The 19,881-nt window shown below is 51.0% G+C and overlaps 1 protein-coding gene across 4 annotated transcripts; it reads left to right on the top strand.

The window, feature by feature from the left end:
• Window positions 1-730: 730 nt before the first annotated feature.
• Window positions 731-19,386, top strand: PATZ1 (POZ/BTB and AT hook containing zinc finger 1). Of its 4 annotated transcripts, none has more exons than XM_063087293.1 (5): window positions 731-2,043; window positions 3,462-3,525; window positions 9,860-10,031; window positions 16,333-16,470; window positions 17,951-19,386. In XM_063087293.1, exons 1-5 carry the CDS (start codon window positions 773-775, stop codon window positions 18,367-18,369), a joined length of 2,064 nt encoding a protein of 687 aa, XP_062943363.1. In that variant the 5' UTR covers window positions 731-772; the 3' UTR covers window positions 18,370-19,386. The 4 variants fall into 4 exon arrangements, with proteins under 4 accessions (XP_062943363.1, XP_062943365.1, XP_062943364.1 ...); XM_063087295.1 differs by having other exon boundaries at window positions 16,398-16,470; window positions 17,951-18,073; XM_063087294.1 differs by lacking the exon at window positions 16,333-16,470.
• The last annotated feature ends 495 nt before the right edge of the window (window positions 19,387-19,881 follow it).

Below are 19,881 nucleotides of genomic sequence, written 5' to 3'. Positions count from 1 at the left end.
TCCCCCCAGGGGTGAAAGTGCAAGAGGAAGTGCAGCCGCTGCCATCTTTCCTCCGCTCCGAACACACGGAGCCCGGGGCCGCAGCACCGCCGCTCCGCCGCCACCTTCGCCCGGTCCGGAGACGGGCCCACGCTGCCGCCGCCGCCCGCCCGCTTCAGCCGCCGCCGCCGCCGCCGCCGCCACCGCCAGTCAGACTCCGGGACCGGGCCCGCGCAGCCGCTCGCGTCCGCACCCAGCCGCCGCCGCCTTCGCCTTTTGTTTCCTCTGCTCCGGCACCCCCGCCCCGGCTCGCGCTTTGCAGGGGACGCAGCGCGCGCCCCCAGCGGGCCCGGGAAAAGCAGCGGCGCGCGCGCGCGGCGGACCCCTCCTCCTCCTCTTCGCGTGCCCGCGCCCCTGTTGGCTGCGCGCCGGCGCCGCCTGGCGGGCGGGAGGGGAGGTGGCAGGCGCGTTTGCAGGAGGGGCGCACCTCTTGGTTCGCTTACCCCCCAGAAGGTAGACCGAGAAGGGGAGGCGGGCAGGCGGAGAGAGGAGAGGGGCGCGGGATCCAGTGGCGCTGGGGGCGGCTATGTGAAGGGTGACGTACCCCGCAGTGTAGACAGTCCGATCTGGGCAGGGGGCGTGTGCGCTCCGCGCACCTGGGAGACTACAGAACCCCGGGCCGGCACGTGTGGGGAGTGTGGACACGTCCGCTGCATCCTGCTTCTCGCTGCTTAGGGGAAGGGAGGGGTAGGGCAGGTGCAGGGGCCCGGCTAGCGGGGAGGGGGCGGCGGCCATGGAGCGGGTGAACGATGCTTCTTGCGGCCCGTCGGGCTGCTACACCTACCAGGTGAGCAGGCACAGCACAGAGATGCTGCACAACCTGAACCAGCAGCGCAAAAACGGCGGGCGCTTCTGCGATGTGCTCTTGCGGGTGGGTGATGAGAGCTTCCCAGCGCACCGCGCCGTGCTGGCTGCCTGCAGCGAGTACTTTGAGTCGGTGTTCAGTGCCCAGCTGGGCGACGGCGGAACTGCGGACGGGGGTCCCGCTGATGTGGGGGGCGCGGCGGCAACCCAGGGCGGCGGGACCGGGGGCAGCCGGGAGCTGGAGATGCACACCATCAGCTCCAAGGTGTTCGGGGATATCCTGGACTTCGCCTATACTTCCCGCATTGTGGTGCGCCTGGAGAGCTTCCCGGAGCTCATGACGGCCGCCAAGTTCCTGCTGATGAGGTCGGTCATTGAGATCTGCCAAGAAGTCATCAAACAGTCCAACGTGCAGATCTTGGTGCCCCCTGCCCGGGCCGACATCATGCTTTTTCGCCCCCCTGGGACCTCGGACTTGGGCTTCCCTTTGGACATGACCAATGGGGCAGCATTGGCAGCCAACAGCAATGGCATCGCGGGCAGCATGCAGCCCGAGGAAGAGGCAGCCCGGGCAGCAGGTGCAGCCATTGCTAGCCAAGCTTCCCTGCCTGTGTTACCTGGGGTGGACCGTTTGCCCATGGTGGCTGGACCCCTATCTCCCCAACTGCTGACTTCCCCATTCCCTAATGTGGCATCCAGTGCCCCTCCCCTGACTGGCAAGCGAGGCCGGGGCCGCCCAAGGAAGGCCAACCTGCTGGACTCAATGTTCGGGTCCCCAGGGGGCCTGAGAGAGGCAGGCATCCTTCCCTGTGGCCTGTGTGGGAAGGTGTTCACGGATGCTAACCGGCTCCGGCAGCATGAGGCCCAGCACGGTGTTACCAGCCTCCAACTGGGCTACATCGACCTTCCTCCTCCAAGGCTGGGTGAGAATGGGCTACCTATCTCTGAGGACCCCGATGGCCCCCGAAAGAGGAGTCGAACCAGGAAGCAGGTGGCTTGTGAGATCTGCGGCAAGATCTTCCGTGATGTGTATCATCTCAACCGGCACAAGCTGTCCCACTCTGGGGAGAAGCCCTACTCCTGCCCTGTGTGTGGGCTGCGGTTCAAGAGAAAAGACCGCATGTCCTACCATGTGCGGTCCCATGATGGGTCCGTGGGCAAGCCCTACATCTGCCAGAGCTGTGGGAAAGGCTTCTCCAGGTGAGGAAAGGCACCCTCCCCCATCCTCAGCCTTAGTCCTGGCTCATGAGACAGTTCCCTGTCCACTCCCTCACAGGGGTGTGGGACTTGGTGGTGGGGGGGTCACTTGACCTCATAGGGCCATGCCAGGTTTGGGGAGAGTATTTTATAGGCCTTGATTTTGAGATGGTGTGGCAAAGAGCTGCTTTCTCTTCCCTCCAAAGTTCTCTGGCACTAGGCATGCCCTGCTCTCCTTGGGGCCTGTGAGAAGGGACCGGATTCCTCAGGCCAGAGCCACCAGGCCTTGCTATTCTTCTCCCTGGGCTCCCTTTGTGTTTCCGGCATCAGGCGTGGGGCCCCCTCTGGGGGCGGGAGGCTGGGCTCCTCCAGCGACTTTCCCTGTTTGAATGGCTGTGGAGGGAGGGACTGGAACAAGTGTATCTAGGACTCCTTACACTCTTGTGGCACCAAATCCACCCCCACAGAGCACTGGTGATCCTGGATCAGTAGACTCCAGCTTTGCCCGTCACACGACCCTGGGATCACAGCACATAGAGCTCAGCACCCAGAGCTGCTTCTTAACAAAAATCTTTGATCTGCTCTGACCTGGTGGCTCCAGAGCCTAATTGAACCCATAGATCCCCTTTATGTTCTCAATACAGAAAAGAAGGGGGGCAGGACCTCTTTTTAGATTCACTTTCTAGTGAGTCTAATGGGGAACTGAGGACTTGTCTGGGAGCAGAGGGTTTTTTTTTCTTAGAGAATATTCAGAATAAAAGGCTCGTTTTAACTTGGATACTGAGGACCTTGTGTGTGTGAACCTAGGGATGGAGAACTCCCTCAGAAGGGCCCCAACCAGGAACCAGTCTTACCGGTCAGGCAGCCCCTGCCCACCTGCTCAGGCGGGCATCTGGCTTACCAGCCCAGCTGGGGACTTAAGACTGCATCGCTGGCCTCTAGGGAGTGAATTCCATCTGGGTGGCATTCATTGGCTGCTGTGGCGGAGAGGCTGGGGGAGGGGAACACTGAGTTTCTAAGGGGCTTTAGTCTGGACAATGAATCACACATACCCCCTCCGGAAAGGCTGCAGCAAGTCAGCCCTGTCTCATTTTAAAGCTGCTGCCTCTGGTCCTAGAAATCATTGAGTTTCTGGTGGAGGGAGTTGGTGGAGTAGGAGGATCAGAGACAAATACTCACTTCCCTTCACCGTCTAGAGAAAACCAGGGCAGAGAGGCCTGGGCCAATAGAGCCAAAAGCTGGGTGGTGACTTTGTCTTTGTCATGCTGGGGTTGGGGAGAGGGAGGCCTCTCCAGCAGAGAGAGAGAGAGAGAGAGAGAGAGAGAGAGAGAGAGTGTGTGAGTGTGTTGGAGTCTGGCCAAGTTTGTGCCCCATCTTTTGACTTCTTGTTTTAAAGTCCCCCTCGGTTCTCTCTTTTCCAGGCCTGATCACTTGAATGGACATATCAAGCAGGTGCACACTTCTGAGCGGCCACACAAGTGTCAGGTAGGGGCTGGGCCAGAGCAGAGATGGGCTGAAGGAGAATGCTGCTGTTCTCACAGCTGTGGCCATGAGCAAGCTGATGTGTGTGCCGGGCCAGCTGACTGACCATCGCTTTGCACACCTCCCTCCACTCTGTCTCCCTCACTCTGTCCCTCCACCTCCCTCTGCTCTCCTTCTTTGTTCTTCATCCCAGCCCCCCTTCCTCCACCACTGATGTTCCCTCCTTCCTGGTTGCTTGGTCCTGGTTCCCACCCTCTCTTCGTCTTCACTCCGTTGCTTGGCTTTCCTCTCCTGGTGTTTGCTGGCTCCTTGGATGGTGGGCCACATTGCACAAATGTTGTCCTGGGGGACCTAGCATTTTGCTGGGCCTGGCTGCTGGTTCCTAGTAGTTTTTAGGGACCGTAACATTTTTAAAAGGGCTCCATGGTTCACCCAGCAACTGTTCCCCTTGTCTGACCCAAGTTGGAGCTTCTTCTGGGTCCCCTCAGTTTAAGGCATAGGCAGTAGGGGATGCAGGAGGAAGGGAGTGGGTGGTTTCATCTCCAAACACTGGCAACTGTTTAACCAATCTTGAACTATGTGTGCAAACAGCCAGGGTTTCTGGAGGGTTGGAGAGCAAGGTGATCTCTTCTTGTGAGCTCTCTACATAGTAGCAGGTAGGGAAGGCTGGACCAGAATCTCACCCTTTTTATTTTTTTGGTGGCTGGCCGGTATTGGGATCTGAACCCTTGACCTTGGTGTTTCAAAGCTGTGCTCTAACCAACTGAGCTAACCGGCCAGCCCCCTGATTCTCACCCTTGGTTTGTCTGCTTGAATAATATCTGGGGGCCCTGCTGGTGCCCAGAAAACTGAGCCTTCCTGTATGGATGGAAAACACGCCTCTGTCTTCTCCTTGGTTATCTCCCCTCTCCGGTGCCAAGTTCCTGACAACTGAGGGCGAGTCAGGGTTGTGGGGTGCTCACTACAACTGCTGGTAGGATAATCTGCTTCTCCTTATCATGTTGGTGGCAAGGGGGAGGGCTTAGGGAGACCCGTAGGGAGGGATGGATGTGCTGTAGGTAGGGCAAAGAGCCCCTGGGGGCCAGGCATGGACAGCGGGCTAGGCAGTTTCAGCAACCTCCCCCAAGGAGGATGATCTGGGGTGGGTGTGTTGGGAACTGTCTGTGCCTTGCTGCCTTCTCTCTCTCTGTCTCTGATTCTCTCATCACAGAGCACATTCTGACTCTCCCAGGTAGTGTGCTGAGCAGCCCGGGCAGAGTAGGAGAAGCCCAGAGGGCAGTGGGGGCATGCCCGATGGCCTGGGGGGGTAACCTGCACTCTCTGCCCTTTTTCCAGGTGTGGGTTGGGAGCAGCAGCGGCCTGCCGCCCCTGGAACCTCTTCCTAGCGACCTGCCATCATGGGACTTTGCCCAGCCTGCTTTGTGGAGGTCGTCCCATTCGGTTCCTGACACCGCCTTTTCCCTTTCTCTAAAAAAATCATTCCCAGCCCTTGAAAACCTGAGCCCAGCACACTCCAGCAACACTCTCTTCTGCCCAGCCCCTCCAGGATATCTGAGGCAGGGCTGGACTGCCCCAGAGGGCAGCCGGGCCTTTACCCAGTGGCCTGTAGGCTAGCCTGGGCCTCCCCGGAGAGGGTTTATGGTGGAGGGGAATAGGATTGGTGGTTGGCCTGAGACCCCTGCTTTTGGGAGAGGCCAGCAAGGTGGTTCCTGCCCACCGTGCCCTGCTTCTCCCTGGACGACTTGGAATCTTTCCCAGCTCAGGGCCCCTAAATGGGAGTAGCAAGGAGCACCTTTCTGGGTCCCCCCACAGCCTCCAAGTTTCTTTCTGGGCTCTTTTGCTCCCCCATCCTACAATAGATGGTATCCCTGGGCATCTGTCCTTGCCTGGGTGATTTTGGAGGTTGGTGTCTTCCCAGGAGCTAACCCACTAGCTTATCTGCTTCCCCTCCCTTTGCATCACTTCCCATAAGGCATGGGTTTTCTAGACTGGCAACCTGGCCACCCCTCCGCCCACTCTGAGAGTGAATCTGCCTCCAGAGAAGACTCTGGCACAGCTCCAACTAGGGTCAACCATGCTACCCTTTTCCCTTCCCACTCAGACACGTCCTGCTTTCATTTCTGGCTAGTGAATTAGACTTTTGTGCTTTTGAGGTTTATTAGCAGGTCTGCTCAGGAACTAAACTAACCAGTAGCTTCATATTGGGCCACCCCAATATATGGTTTTGGGGACTGATAAAGCAGATGTAGGCCCCCCTTTGATCCCATTGGTGTGCCCTTTAGCCCCCGCAGGCTCTGCGGGGAGAACAGGAGTGATGATAAAAGTTTTCATTCTAACATTTGAGGCTTTGTGTGTTTTGTCCTTGGTGTGTGTCATAACACTGACATCATTGTCCCTTGGTGTATGAACCTGCTCCTGCGCTGCCCCTCCAGCACACACTCTCACAGAACTGTTGGCCCCACCTCTGGCCCCGTAAGCCAAAACTCCTCTAAATGGGGACCCAGCAGGTGAAGACAGCTGGCTCTCATGCTCTGGGCTGGCCAGCCAGGTGTGCCTGGGCTTGGTTAAACAGCAGGGACATCTGTTTGGCATGGTATGGTAGGCTGAAAGCATCAGAGGTGAAGAGATAGTTCTCTGGGAATTGGTTTTTTGGGCCCCTGGCATGCTGGGCACAGGCCATACTTCTTGGCCCCTCCTTAAGCTGCAGAGGATAAAAGGGGCCATTTACAGAGACTTGTACCACAGCTTGAGTGGAAAGGCCATCAAATGTAGGGGCAGGAAGTCTTGGGCTTGGCAGTGACACATTGTCTTCTTGGGCATGGCCTGAGTCTCCTTAACTGGCCCAGATGCCCCATGTACTTCTGGATTTATGACCTCAGTGGACTGGGACATTTCCCCCACATGGAGTTCAGCCTGAAGTTGAGAGGCTGCAGAAGTTCAGACCTTAACCATTGCTTCCAGTGGCCCCACTTCTTGAGCTGGTTAGAAAAGAAATGAATTGAGGTGGGCCTACATGCAAGAAGAAGGGGGCCAACAAAGCACATGGAGTTGGACCTCCATGCATTGCCCTTAAACTTTCCCAGGGCTCTGGGAGAAGGCTGCTCAAGACACTCCTTGAGGCTGCCAGACTTCAAAGGCCACCAGGGGTGGGGGTGTACACTAGTGTTCTTGGTACCATTTGGGTCTCATCCCCAAGCTGCTCAACCCTGAGGAAGAAAAGCTTTAAGAAGTCTGGGAGGGAAGAAATTGGCAGAGGAGGGAAGGGAGCATGACTGGGGCTCAGAGTTGAGTGGTGATGACCCAAGCTCAGGGTGGCTGGGCCAGGACCTGGCAGGTGAGCACAGGACAATAGCAGGCTGCACAGGACTGCCATTCCGAGCACCATGGGCAATTAGAGCATTCTGCCGCGGGCTTGCTCTTTTATGATCAGGATCCCTCTGCCTTCTCCCTGTCTCCAGGACAAGGAGTGCTTTTCTCCTGAGTGCCCCCAGCATGGAAGTTCTGGGTGTCTTTGACATCTCTCTCCCTCAGGCACTTCTCTCCTGGGTCGTATCACCAGGTTGTTTGATGTTCTGTGATATTTTAACTTCTGTCAGGCCTAGACTTGGATTACACTTTCACAATTTCCCCAGAAAACCTGGGTACTCCAGCCATGGAGGGTCAATCCTGGCACAGAGAAGCCAACAATCACTTCAGCTTGGCTTTGTAACACAGTGAAAGCTTCTGTTGTGTTTTTTTTTTTCCCCCCAGCAGGAGATTTACATTCCTAATTATGTTTGCTCAGGCTACAGTTAGCTTTCATTCCTTGAGAGATACTCAATGGAGGATGGGATGGGGGAAGGCAACCCAGTCTGGGATTTTAATTTTGCTTAGCTAATCCCCAAATGGATAATCCACTTGTGGATAATTGATGTTTGGCTGTCCATCATCTTTAGGTAGCAAAGCGTGACAGGCAAAGCCTTTAGCAGACAGATCCTAAAAGAAGGCTGGCAAGAGAAACAAGGCATCTCTTTCATATCCCTCTAGTGGCTTTCCCAGGAACCATGGAAGACAATCCTGAATGTGTGCTTTCAGCCCCATTTTTTTACACCTGGTCCACGTTGGTTCCTTTGAGTTCTGAGGCTTAGAACACACTGCTTCTTGCCACTGGAGCAGTGGTCCTTGGGTCATTGCCTGGCAAAGCCAGCTTTGGTCCCCAGACAGGTGCACCCCTTGGTCTGGTTTACAGGCTGATGGGATGGGTGGAAGTGTCTTGAGTTTTTCCTCCCACTGTGGTCTATTATTGGGTCACGAGGTCTCTGACTGAGGTGGGGCCCACCTGGGCCATGAGACCAAGCATCCGTGATGCTTTCTGAATCACCTAAGTGCTAGAATTTTCCTGAATAAATCCTGTCACATTTTCTTATCAGCAGGGTCTTAGCTGCAAAGCACACTATGTTAAAAAGTATCAGCAGTCAAAGGTTTGGATCCCCATACTAGCCACCCGCAAAAAAAAAAAAAAAAAAAAAAAAGTTATCAGCACCTTTCACTTACCAGAAGCTACCTCTACTGAATCTTGAGATGGTAAGAGCACAGGCTCAGAGGCTGGTTCCCATTCCAGCTGTTCTGTAACGCCTCAGGGAAGCCAGAGGATTGGTAGAGAGGATTGGTAGAGTACTGGCCTGGCATAGCAAGGGTGTTTAGACTCCTGTTTTTTTAGTAGCTGAGTCTTATGCTTTGGGCAAGTTCACTTTCTAAAGTTAGCTTCCTCATTTGTCAAATGAATAAACAATATATAAAACAGATAAAAGCAGTTATTTCATTAGCATAAATTGTTTTGTTCAAATTTGTCATATTTACTTAAAAGACAATTACTGAGAACAGCAAGGCCTGTGCTAATGTGCACAGATATTTGGGATTGGGATAGCAAACAGTGGCGTCTTCTGTTTCCACAGCATTGCATATGTTTGTTTCTTGCTTTGTATGGTAAGGAGGTAGATGATTGTTTTTATGTGGTGACTGTTCAGACACTTACCTTGAGTTCTCAGGTTCTCAGGATATGCTTCTGTTAAATGAAGGTGGCAGGGGCAGCTCCATTCCAGCAAGTTAATGGGGTGGCAGTTCTTCAGTGACTTAACATTCTATCTGTAATGCACTTAAAGGTGAATGTTGCTTTCTCTTACAGTTTTAAAACAGTAGAGACACACACATATAGAGAAAAGAAATGAGTCATACTTGACTAGAACTCCTGAAACACCTCCATGGAACCGAAATAGCTTGAAAGCTACTGGATTCAACTCTTCTCAGGGCTCTCCTGACAATGTGACCCCCAAGGCTGGTGCCTTTGCAAGACCCAGCTGAGGAAGGAATGTTGGGGGGAGATCAATGACTGAACCTAAATCAGGTCCTCAGATATGGGAAATGCCTGGTGACCTGGAGCCTCCTTCCTGGGGTGCTTTTGCTGACCCTCAGCTCCTGAGTCACCTGGCCCTGGGACCTGGCTGTGAGTTGTTGCTTACACACAGCTTTCCATGGCCATGCTCTCTTGGAGGGTAACGTGGCCTGCCTTGGCAGGTTGTTGTAAGGATGGATTCCGTGAGATAAGTGTCTCAAAAGGCTAAGTGCGGTGCCTACCTGGCACAGAGTGAGTGCTCCATCAATGCAAGGTAGTATCATCATCTTTGTTATTACCGGTACTTCCCCAACTTGACATTTCACAAATGTTCTTGAAGTCTCCGGCCCTTGTTCACTCTGCTAATTCTCATATTAGTGGAATTGACACTATCATTTTACAGATTGCTTTTTCAATTCAAACTCACAAAAATATATTATGAAGAGTTATCTCTGTGCTTTGTCCTGCCTTTCCTTTCCATTTCCCTATGGCTAAGACTAATGTCACTTTTGGATAAAATGAATAAATTGAATCTTTTGTATAAAGCAACTAGGGGAAACGCAGGGATGGAGAACAGGAAGACTGGTTTATATGCCAGTAACTCATCTATAAATTCACTTATAGCCAATGCACCTAAAGTCAGTTCTTAATGTTTAAGAATGAACTATGTCTAAGTCATAATTCTGTAGAGGAGTGTAAGCTTAGCTTGCCATGTTCTGGGCATGTTTGTGGTAGCCATTTAGAACTAGTAATTCTACTTGCGGTGTCCCGTGAGGAGGCATCATGGGAAATAAGAGCAGTCACTTGGCATTCTAGGTAGAGAGCCTGAGCTGAACTCTAAAGCTCTCTTTATAAAGGGAGTCCATGTAGTGGCCATTAACCGGTTTTGCTTCATGGTGGACTTGGTGGCGAATCAGGTATGGAATGCCAGATTTCGCCTCATCCTATTCTCCTTTCTGCCCTCAGACCTGCAATGCTTCTTTTGCCACTCGAGACCGTCTGCGCTCCCATTTGGCCTGTCATGAAGACAAGGTGCCCTGCCAGGTGTGTGGGAAGTACTTGCGGGCAGCATACATGGCAGACCACCTGAAGAAGCACAGCGAGGGGCCCAGCAACTTCTGCAGTATCTGTAACCGAGGTAATCTCTCCACTATTTCCTCACTTCCATAGGATTGGCCTGAACTTATAGGAGAGGTCCAGGAGTGTCTTGACCACCCTGCCTCAGACTCCATTCTTTGCATGGCCCTCTCTTCCTACTGAACAACACACACCTTTATCACCTAGCTAGCTGTTTGTTACCCCTTCCTTCCCAAGACGCTTGGGGTGCTTGGGAGATCCTAGGAGACCAGCAGGTGGGAACAGAAAGAGAGAGGTTATTCCGAAGCTTGGGTTCATAACACACCTGCTGCTCAGGTGGCAGGATGGATGCATTTTGCACACACCACTGAACTACTGAGGTTGGTAGGAGAGTCATTAAGTCTCAAAGTGGGATAAAAAGGGGTCCTGCTTGAGAGATTTTGCTGGCTGATTCACTGTCATATGAAATTCAGTAGCCAGGAAAGGAGGTCCAGTCTGGAGATGAACAAGGAGCAGAAACTTTCTAGCACAGAAGAGCCCAAACTCAGGTAGACTGTGGCCTTGACAAGAAAGGAAAGTAGAAGGTTCTCTGAGTAGGGTGGTGTGCTTAAAGATGAGGTTGGCCTAGGTAGTGTCTTGTTCTTTAGCTATGGTGTCATGTTTGATGAAGTCAGTCCTGTCCCTGAGGTTCTGCTGTGTGTAGTTGGCTGTTGGAAGTGCTGGAGATTTGTGTTTTGCAAGAACAGCATCAGTGGAGGTGGCTTGCGCCGTATCTTTGCTGAAGGAGGTTGGGCAGCTGTCTGTGTAGGCGTGAGGATGCTTCTGCATGGTATGCTTGCTTTGGCCCAAAGGAGACATTGCTGGGATATCCTTATTTCCTGGGGCACACTTGTCCCAATGCTTCTGGAAGTCTGGGGTATGGCCTGGTGGGTTGAGCACTAAACCAGGAGTCAAAGGACCCAGGGTTTGGTTTCATCTCCTCATTATGTGGCCTCGAGGTTTCCCTTCTCCTCTTTAAACCTCAGTTTCTTCATTTCTCAAATGGGGTTAAGAACACCCCCCTTTCCCACCTCACAGGGTTGTCGTGAGGATCCCAAAAGACAAGGTAGGTGAAAGTTCTCAGAACCTACAAGGAGCAGCACAATTGGGAGGCTCCGTCCTTATACTTTGTAACAATATTAGGAAAGACACTGCTAGTTGACACTGGTCTGAACCAGGCAAAACACCCCTGTGGGCCTTTGCTGGAATCCTTGGGTGCCTGTGTTATCTCCATGTGCCCTGAGGCGCCTGGTGGAGGAAAATTGCTGAGTAGTTGGATGTTCTTGGTATCCTGGAACTGGGTGCCTCCCTGGTACTGCACACCTGGAGTTTGCCTTGAAAGCTGCTGGATATTGATGTTTGTATCACCAGGAAAATTTCTGTGAAAGTGGGGAGGTAGTAATTAAAGCCACTGAAGCTGTCTATCCTGTTTTCTGACATGTCAGTAGAGCCCATTTCTGGCAGGAGCTTCCCCTGGCTAGCAAACACTGGGGCTATCCGTGCAAGGAGAGTATCGGGCTATGGCTGACCATCTTGATTTGGGCTGCCCAAACCCTAGAAAAAGCTGGTTTCATCCTAAAAGGCTTCCTGACAGCACCTCCAAATAGCTCTAAGCCTGCTGTAACATGCTGGCAGTAGCCATCTTGTCAAGTTTTCAATGTTGAAATTCTAACTCTGAGAACTGGGGTCAGAGACCAGAGGCTGAAAACCAATGAGAGTGGAGAAGGATGCTAATGATAAAACTCAGGAAGCCCAGCTTAGATAACAGAGTAGAGCAAGAACTAGATGGCAGACCCAGTGCCACTGTCCTTGGGAGCCCAACTTGGGAGGAGAGAAGATCAGAGAGCATCAGGGAACAGCGGGAAAGTTGGCCGTTGGGAGACAGCTGATGTGGCAAAGTCAACAATTGTATGTTAGACTTCTTTTCCAAGGTCTGGTAAAGCCACAAGTTACACAACTCAGGTGGGGGACTTAGCCTTGAAAGCTGCTAAGAAAAGCCAAGACTAGATCTGGATCACAGGCTGAACATCTTTGGGTCCCACAGTCACAGCAGAAAGTCCATTACTCCAAGAAGACAAAAGAAGGCTCTGGTCCAACCCATGCTGGGTACTCAGAAGGAAGAGAAACAACTGCAGTCTCTATCAGAAGAGAAGGAGCAGAACTCTACTTCTGGACTTATTCCTTGAGTAGAAATAGGAAAAGACCATACCACACTAATGTAAGATGTTAATAATAGGAGAAACTCTGTGTGTGTGTGTGTGTGTGTGTGTTTGGGGGGAGATACGTGAACTGTCTGTACTTTCTAATCAGTTTTTCTGTAAACCAAAAACTGCTACAAAAACACAAACACATGAAAACAAACAAACAAACAAATCTACAGAGGGTGGGGAAGAAATAGGAAGAGACTAAAAGGAAAAAAAAAAAAAAAGTTCAGATCCCCTTACTGGCCAGCCACCAAAAAAAAAAAAAGAGGAACACATTTTTCTAGGAAGAGGATAAGATTCTTTCTGGGCACCAAAGACATTGAGACATTGGAATCAGAATGCAGGGAGCTCTGTGTAATCTTTTGCCCTGCTGCCACCAAGGCTATGAATACAGGAGTTGCATGAATAAATGAATGTTCTTATCCTTGCAAGGGTTCAAGCAGAAGCTAACAGTCAGCCAGTTGGTCAGAACGATTAAAATCAAATTAAGGTGTTCTTCCAAGTACCCTCTGAGGTCCTTCAATCCCAGGAATTCTTAAACAATCAACTTAACTACCTATAGTTCTACCTTTTTCAGTATTTGCCACAAAAAACAACTCCACGCCATGAAGAATGGGAAAGAGGGAAGGCAGCTTGACTACACTAGCCCCACTCTTGAATCAGATGTGAGTTTATGAGACAGATGACTCTTTCCTTGTCCTTGAGACATATCAGGACATTATTTTACCACTTATAGAGGAAGATCATTTGCAGTGGAGGGAGTACTATGGCTAGAAAAGCCTGTTCCCTCATTTTTGAGTTGAAATCAGTTGACTTGAACAGTGGGAAGGAGAGAAAGACCTGGCTGATCATGTGATTTTCTTCCTTTCTTTTAAAATTTCTCTACCAAGGTCTTTGTATACAGATGCCCCTTGACTTATGATGGGGCTACATCCTGATAAATCCATTGTAAATTAAAAATACTGTAGATCAAAAACGCATTTAATATCCGATAAACCCATTGTTAAGTTGAAAAATTATAAGTTGAACCATTGTAGTTGGGAACCATCTGTATATACATATGTAGTTGGGAACCATCTGTATATACATATGGGGAAGAGGGATGGCTTACCAGTAATCTGCCTTTGACAGAGACATTTGGACTCAAACATCAATGCTTAAAAGGTAAAGGAAGGCTTCTCCTTGGTCAGAGGTGAATGGACACAGACTGCCTGCCACTTCCCTGGACTGACACAAACCTCCTTAGGCCCCCTCCAACACAGCACAGTTGGGGATGGCTCCTCCAGGGTTTAGACAAGGAGAAAGCAGTTCCCAACCCCTGTACGGATGTGGAACCTATCAAAAGAGGATTTGGATTTGCTTCTGGATTGCGAATCACAGGCACATGAGGCTGGAAAACGAAACTGAGGAGCAGTGGCTTTTTGCTAATAAACGCTTCGTCTCTGGAGTGAGAAGGAGGGTGGCTTCTTGGTTATAGTGTTACTCACATGTGCGCTCAGCGTCTCCATCACATGGATGCCTGGATCAACCTACCTCTTTGGCTCTTGGTTAATCAGTGGTGAATGGGCAAGTGAGTTTAGAATTCCAGCTAAATATGTCTGGCTTCAAAGATGTGTTCTGCTTACAAGTTCAGCTTCTGTTTCATCCCAACACTTAGCTCTGTGTTTAAATTCTGGGCTTTAAGTGGCAGCCATGGATCCACTCCTACCACCCTGCCATGTGGTTTTGCTACAAGTAGTACAATCTGCAGCTGGGCTAAAGTCAAGGGAACCCAGCCACGTGTTTCTCAGACTGTTTTTCAGGAAATTGTAGCAAGGTCTTATTGAGCATTTGCTGTATTTCCCTGGTATAGCTCTCCCCACGAGGAGTAAATATAATTCCTGGTGCTTTCCCCCTCCTTTTCCCGTCCCTTTTAGATTGCAGTGGACCTGCCGTGGTATGCCACAGGGCAGGTTTCATACTACTTCAGAGGCCCTGCAAGGGATTAAAAACCAAGGGAAAAAATTCCCTTCTAAAGTAGTATCATCGTATTACCAGAAAGTTCTGATACCTTGTGCTAGTTGCCAGGGGCCAGTGTCTCCTGGTTCAGCTTCATTTTGGCAGTCTCCATAATGCCAACCTAAGGGGCAGAGCTAAGAACCTCTTTCCCATTAGCCTTGTCTACTTGTTCCTGACTACAGCCACCCTCTTAGGAATGTTTACATGGGACCCTCTTCAGCCAGTCTGTGTCCCAGTGATTGGCCCCAGGCAGACCACTTTGGTCATAAGGCAGGACAACTTATTCTACCAGGCAGGGCAGGATATCAGTATCTGGTCCAGGCAGATATTTGAAGTAGCTGTGTTGGGAAAGGAAGGAAAATACTCCAGATCCCATGTTTTCCACCAGAACCATCAACTGCTGCTGTTGGGAATATTTGTTAAGTAAACTTCCCACAAGCCAGCCCTCTGTCCACCAGCAGCTACCATTCTAACCCACCAGTATGGCAGAGAAATACATGAACATAATGGTGATAATGAAATCTCTTGCAAAAATTCCAAGATGTTTCTAGGGCTCAGGGCCAAAACATAGGAACCATTGGTTAAGGGCCAAGTTCTGGTGGCACCTGGTCCTGGGTTTGGAATTTAGGCTCTGCCACTTAGTACCTGTATATGTGACCCAAAATTACTTAATCTCACCGAACCTCTTGCTGCTTCATCTGTAAAATGGGTATAATAATAATTCCCAGCATATTTTCATTAATATTGTTTTAAAAAAAAAAAAAATTCCCAGCACATAGGGTGTTGGGGGAATTGTACAGAATAGTGCATGCAATGTTCTGGGCCCTGGCACACTATCAGAGCTTGCTAAAGGTGAACATTTAGTACAGTTCCAGAAGCATTCAGAATGCCGTGCCAATTCAGACTTTTTAAAAAGAAGTCTTGTGCACAGTACACAGAAGTCTCTGCAGCCTCTGACCCCTTAGCAGTGGGTGTCGCTGTTATCCTGTGACTATATAATTTTAAAGGAATGAAAGTAACTGAGAATGTGTCAACCAGATCTGGAGTGGATTAAAGACACACTGTCAGGGCACTGGCACCCCAAATGGGCCTTATACTAAAAAGCTTCGTTTCCTTCTAAAAGAACTTTCTGATCTTTGGCCATGGTGGGGTTCGATGGCATACCTCTTTCCTGTGAAACCCAAGTTGAAATCCTTTCACTGGCCCACCTGATTCCGTATACCTGAACTCATGGTTGCTATGGAAGTTGGCCCAAGATCTGCTCTTCCCAGCCTGAGATATCTCATGTCTCAAACTGACTAAAGCACCTGGCAGTGGGCTGGAGCAGCTCCAAGACGACTTGGATTGCCCCTGCCCCAAGATAAAGACAGAAATCATCCTTGTTTCTTCTTCTATAAGTGAACCTGGTGGATGCTCCAAAACTGAACCAAAAAGACAATCATGAATAAGAGAAGACAGTGCCCCCTTTAACATAACTTCCTATTCTTGTTCTTCAAAAGGTCTAAACAGTCACTAAATACAGTTATTCTGAACGTGTGAAAGTTAGCAAAATAGAACATATCTTAACAGGTAGAAGAAGGGAGACCCCAATGGCATCCCTTTGGAATTTCATTTTACCTCCATCTGGTTTGATTGCTGTCCAATTTACCTTTTACAAGTATAAAGCAGGCATTCTGGTGACTGGCATCCCGTGGCTTCCCTGGAGCCCCACATACTTGTCTGACCACATTTCTAGCCACAGTCCCTGCAGCTGACCTGGGGCTATGGGACATGCACTCAAACCACCTGTTACTGAGGCATGGAGCAAGCCTAGAGGCAGTTGGCTTCTGGTCCTAGCAGGAGCAGGATCTCAGGCCATCCCACCAGGCAGCCAGCCTGGGACCCTCACTGCAGCCTTGCAGAGTGGGAACTGTAGAGAAGCCATTTCGTGGACAATGCCACCCTCCATCCCAAGCCACATGGCTCATGATGTTACAGCCATTTTTGAGCCAAGGAGTGGGCCCCTTCTAGGTGCGGCTGACCTGGGAATGCTAGCCAGAGCGGCTGGAAGAGAGGCATGGGGGATGCAGAGAGTTTATCTCTTGCAGGCCGCGGGATCTCATCTCCTTTTGTCTTGTTTAGGTTTCTCCTCTGCCTCCTACTTAAAGGTCCATGTTAAAACCCACCACGGTGTTCCCCTTCCCCAGGTCTCCAGGCACCAGGAGCCCATCCCGAATGGGGGAGCAGCGTTCCACTGCGCCAGGACCTATGGCAACAAAGGCAAGCGACCCCTTGCTCTGCACTTTGCTTCTCTGCGCAGACTGTGTTGTGGGGGCGCTGGGCTGGGCGTGGGGAGGCGAGAAGGCTGTTGGCTTTCTGGCTGCCTTCAGGAGGCTCAGAGATCTGAGTGGCAGTGGCCTCCAAGACAAAAGTCACAGTGGGTATCTCACTCCAGGGCAGTGAGTGAGGCTTTAGGGCACTGCCGAGATCTAGCCCCCGCCTCCTCTTCCCCAGCCCTCCTCCCTTCCTCCTGGCCAGCCCCCACCATCTGGAGCCCTTCAGGGATGCCCCGGGCCCAGGGCAGGAAGAAGAGCCCTGCATGATGAGTCACTCTGGGCCTGTCCATTGCCTGTTGCTCTTTAGGATGGTGTGGAGCTCTGAATGCTTTCTCCTCTTTTGACCCTGTGGAGCCAATGGCTGGCTTCTCCCATGAAAAGGGTGGTTGGTTGCTGTGAGCGGCCTTTTGTGGAGGGCCTCTGGCTGCGTTTGTAAGGTGCATGGCAATAAGTGAGCTACCTGACTGCCTCTGACTTGGAATTGGTTTGCAAAAAGCTCCCCAGGCCCACCATCACTTGTTGACTCAGGTTGTTCTGTGGTATGTCATGTTGTTGCTGCCTCAGGGATGAGGCTAGGGGCTTGGCAGATGGTAGAGATGGCAGAGATGGCATGCTCCATGCTCCCATCACAGACCTCCCTTCCCGGCATGGCTTTCTGGACCCCGGCAGGAGGCTGCTGATTGGTAGAGGACTCCAGTGTGGGCTGGGCAAGGCAGAGCAGTGAGGGTTGTCTCTTGGCCAGCTTCTCCTGAGTCTTGGGTGGGGACACCCAGCCGACTGAGTTGTTCACAGTTGCTTTTAATCTCTGTGTTTCAGCCGCTTGGCCCTGGAAGGGTTTTGGCAGAAGGAAGGTGGTAAGGGCAGGGCTTGTGTTTGCAGCATTAGGAAAAGAATTGGCTTCTCTCTGAGCCATCAATGGGGACTACCCAGGTTTAGGACCTCATGGCTCTGGTTCTGCCTGCCTTGCTAGGATGCAGCTGGTCTGGTGCAGGAGACGAGGCCACTGATATACCTGTTCAGCATCATCAGAATAGCTGTTTACCCCAAGGCACCCAAGAGAGTGTCTAGGAGTTGGGGGTCTTTCAGATGTTCTGGGCAGACCAATAGCGATGCCCTCTCTGTACCCTATTCCTTGAAGCAGGCTGCGATGATGGTGAGCAATACATGTGCACCTGCATGAAGAGTCACAGTGAGGGAGGATGGCGGCCCCAGGGCCCTGCTATCTCACCCCCATAGGCACTCCAGGCTCCCAGACTGACCAGTCGAACCTCTGTGGGTTCCACCAGGGCAATGGCTGGTCATCGGCTGCCCTCCACAGGCCTGTGAGCTGGTCCCTCATGACCCCTCCAGGCATCTCTGAAGAGATGGAGGGGACATCTCCAAAGCCTGGCCTCATCTCTCCCCTGTGTTTTGTTTTTTCATAGAAGGCCAGAAATGCTCACATCAGGATCCGATTGAGAGCTCTGACTCCTATGGTGACCTCTCAGATGCCAGCGACCTGAAGACGCCAGAGAAGCAGAGCGCCAATGGCTCTTTCTCCTGTGACATGGCGGTCCCCAAAAACAAAATGGAGTCTGATGGGGAGAAGAAGTACCCATGCCCTGAATGTGGGAGTTTCTTTCGCTCTAAGTCCTACCTGAACAAACACATCCAGAAGGTGCATGTCCGAGCCCTTGGGGGCCCCCTGGGGGACCTGGGCCCTGCCCTTGGCTCACCTTTCTCTCCCCAGCAGAACATGTCTCTCCTTGAGTCCTTTGGGTTTCAGATTGTTCAGTCGGCGTTTGCATCATCTTTAGTAGATCCTGAGGTTGACCAGCAGCCCATGGGGCCTGAGGGGAAGTGAGGCAGATGCTGCATCCCCACAGAAACAGCCATGCGGGGACTGCTGAGAAATGCTGTGAATGCGGAGGGAAGTGATGTCTTTGGGTTCTGTAGCTGAGAGATTTTTATTCGTTTTTAACTACCCTCCCCCACTCCCAGCCCCACTCCCTCTCCACCACCCACTCCCCCAGTGGTCTTTAGAAATAGATTCTCATCTGATACACTGCAGAAATATCTGCAAGACCCGGACAAGGGCAGAAAACACTACATAGGCCTTCAAGGGAACACCAGTCCCGGTTTTTCTAATAGGTGGAAGCTGGAATTCCTGGTGCTCAACTCTTAGTGACTCCAGTCCCAAACCCAAACCCCATGGCATTCTGGGCATAAGTTTCTACCCACTTATACAACACTGATGCCCAATTGTTGTTTTTAAGGAAGCTAGAAGCCTATAGCATCACACGGACCATGGGGTGAGTGTCCTTTGAGAGCCCCCATAAGCTCAACTCTTGGCCTGGAGGACCCCAGACCTTCCTGAGCCCTTCTTGGAGACTAGCATTTCCCTGCTAGGACAAGCTCAGCTATTGAGGACACCCCCCACCCCAAATTCCAGTTCTTATGTGATTTTAACCATTGAACTTGCTGGTGGGTTTTAATTCTCTAATTATTATTATTATTGTTATTATTTTTTAGGACCAGTTGTAGTGAATTGCTACTGAAAGCTATCCCAGGTGATACAGAGCTCTTTGTAAACCGCAGTCACATATTAGGGTTAGTATTAAACTTTGTTTAGATGTACCATAATTAACTTGGCTAGTTGATTGTTTGAAGTCTATGGAAGAAATAGTTTTATGCGAAATTTTTAAAAATGTCAGTCTGGTCAGGGAGGTAGGGGTTTCAATGCTTTTGAGAGCCAGGAAGGTGGGAAAACCAGCAGGTAGGGACATTGTGTACCTTGGTTGTGTCACACGTGATCAAGCCCAGGTTGACCTTGTGATGTGAATTGATCTGATCAGACTGTATTAAAAACGTTAGTACGTTACTCTGCCTGCTCCCCTGAGTCCGGTTTTTCAGCTTGGGGGTCTTTGGGACCCAGTGTGGTCAGTCTCTACCTTTGCAGTTGGGGTGGGTGCAGGATCCCAAGAGACCCCCCTCTTCATTGCTCCAGTTCCACTGGGATTGACAAGGATGTTCCCACTGAAGAGTTAGCTGTTAGCTGCCAGGATTCATCCATTCATTCAACAAATATTCTCTATTTGTCTTCACTGCTTGTGTGCCAGGCCCAGTTTCAGGCCCTGGGAATACAGTGGTGAACAAGACACCCCTGTGGAGTTTAGTGGGAGAGACAGATAATAAGCAAGCAGATTTAAATAGGATTTCAGGTAATGAGAAGTACAAGGAGAAAAACTGGGCAAGGTGAGGGGACAGTAACAGCAGGAGAGTAGGTTAGGTGGTCCAGGAAGGTATGCGGCGGGGGTTGGGACTCTAGGAGAGAAGACCTGGAGTTAGATGGGGCCCATTGTAGCAACTAGCTAGA

Source organism: Cynocephalus volans, chromosome 2, assembly GCF_027409185.1.
Source record: "Cynocephalus volans isolate mCynVol1 chromosome 2, mCynVol1.pri, whole genome shotgun sequence".
NCBI classification, from domain to species: domain Eukaryota; kingdom Metazoa; phylum Chordata; class Mammalia; order Dermoptera; family Cynocephalidae; genus Cynocephalus; species Cynocephalus volans.
This window is presented reverse-complemented; position numbering and strand designations above follow the sequence as displayed.

Coding starts and splice junctions, on each gene's coding strand:
- PATZ1 (XM_063087293.1), top strand. CDS start 773: ATGGAGCGGGTGAACGATGCTTCTTGCGGCCCGTCGGGCTGCTACACC. Junction 2,044..3,461: donor TGTGGGAAAGGCTTCTCCAG/GTGAGGAAAGGC, acceptor TCTCTTTTCCAG/GCCTGATCACTTGAATGGAC. Junction 10,032..16,332: donor CTGCAGTATCTGTAACCGAG/GTAATCTCTCCA, acceptor TGTCTTGTTTAG/GTTTCTCCTCTGCCTCCTAC.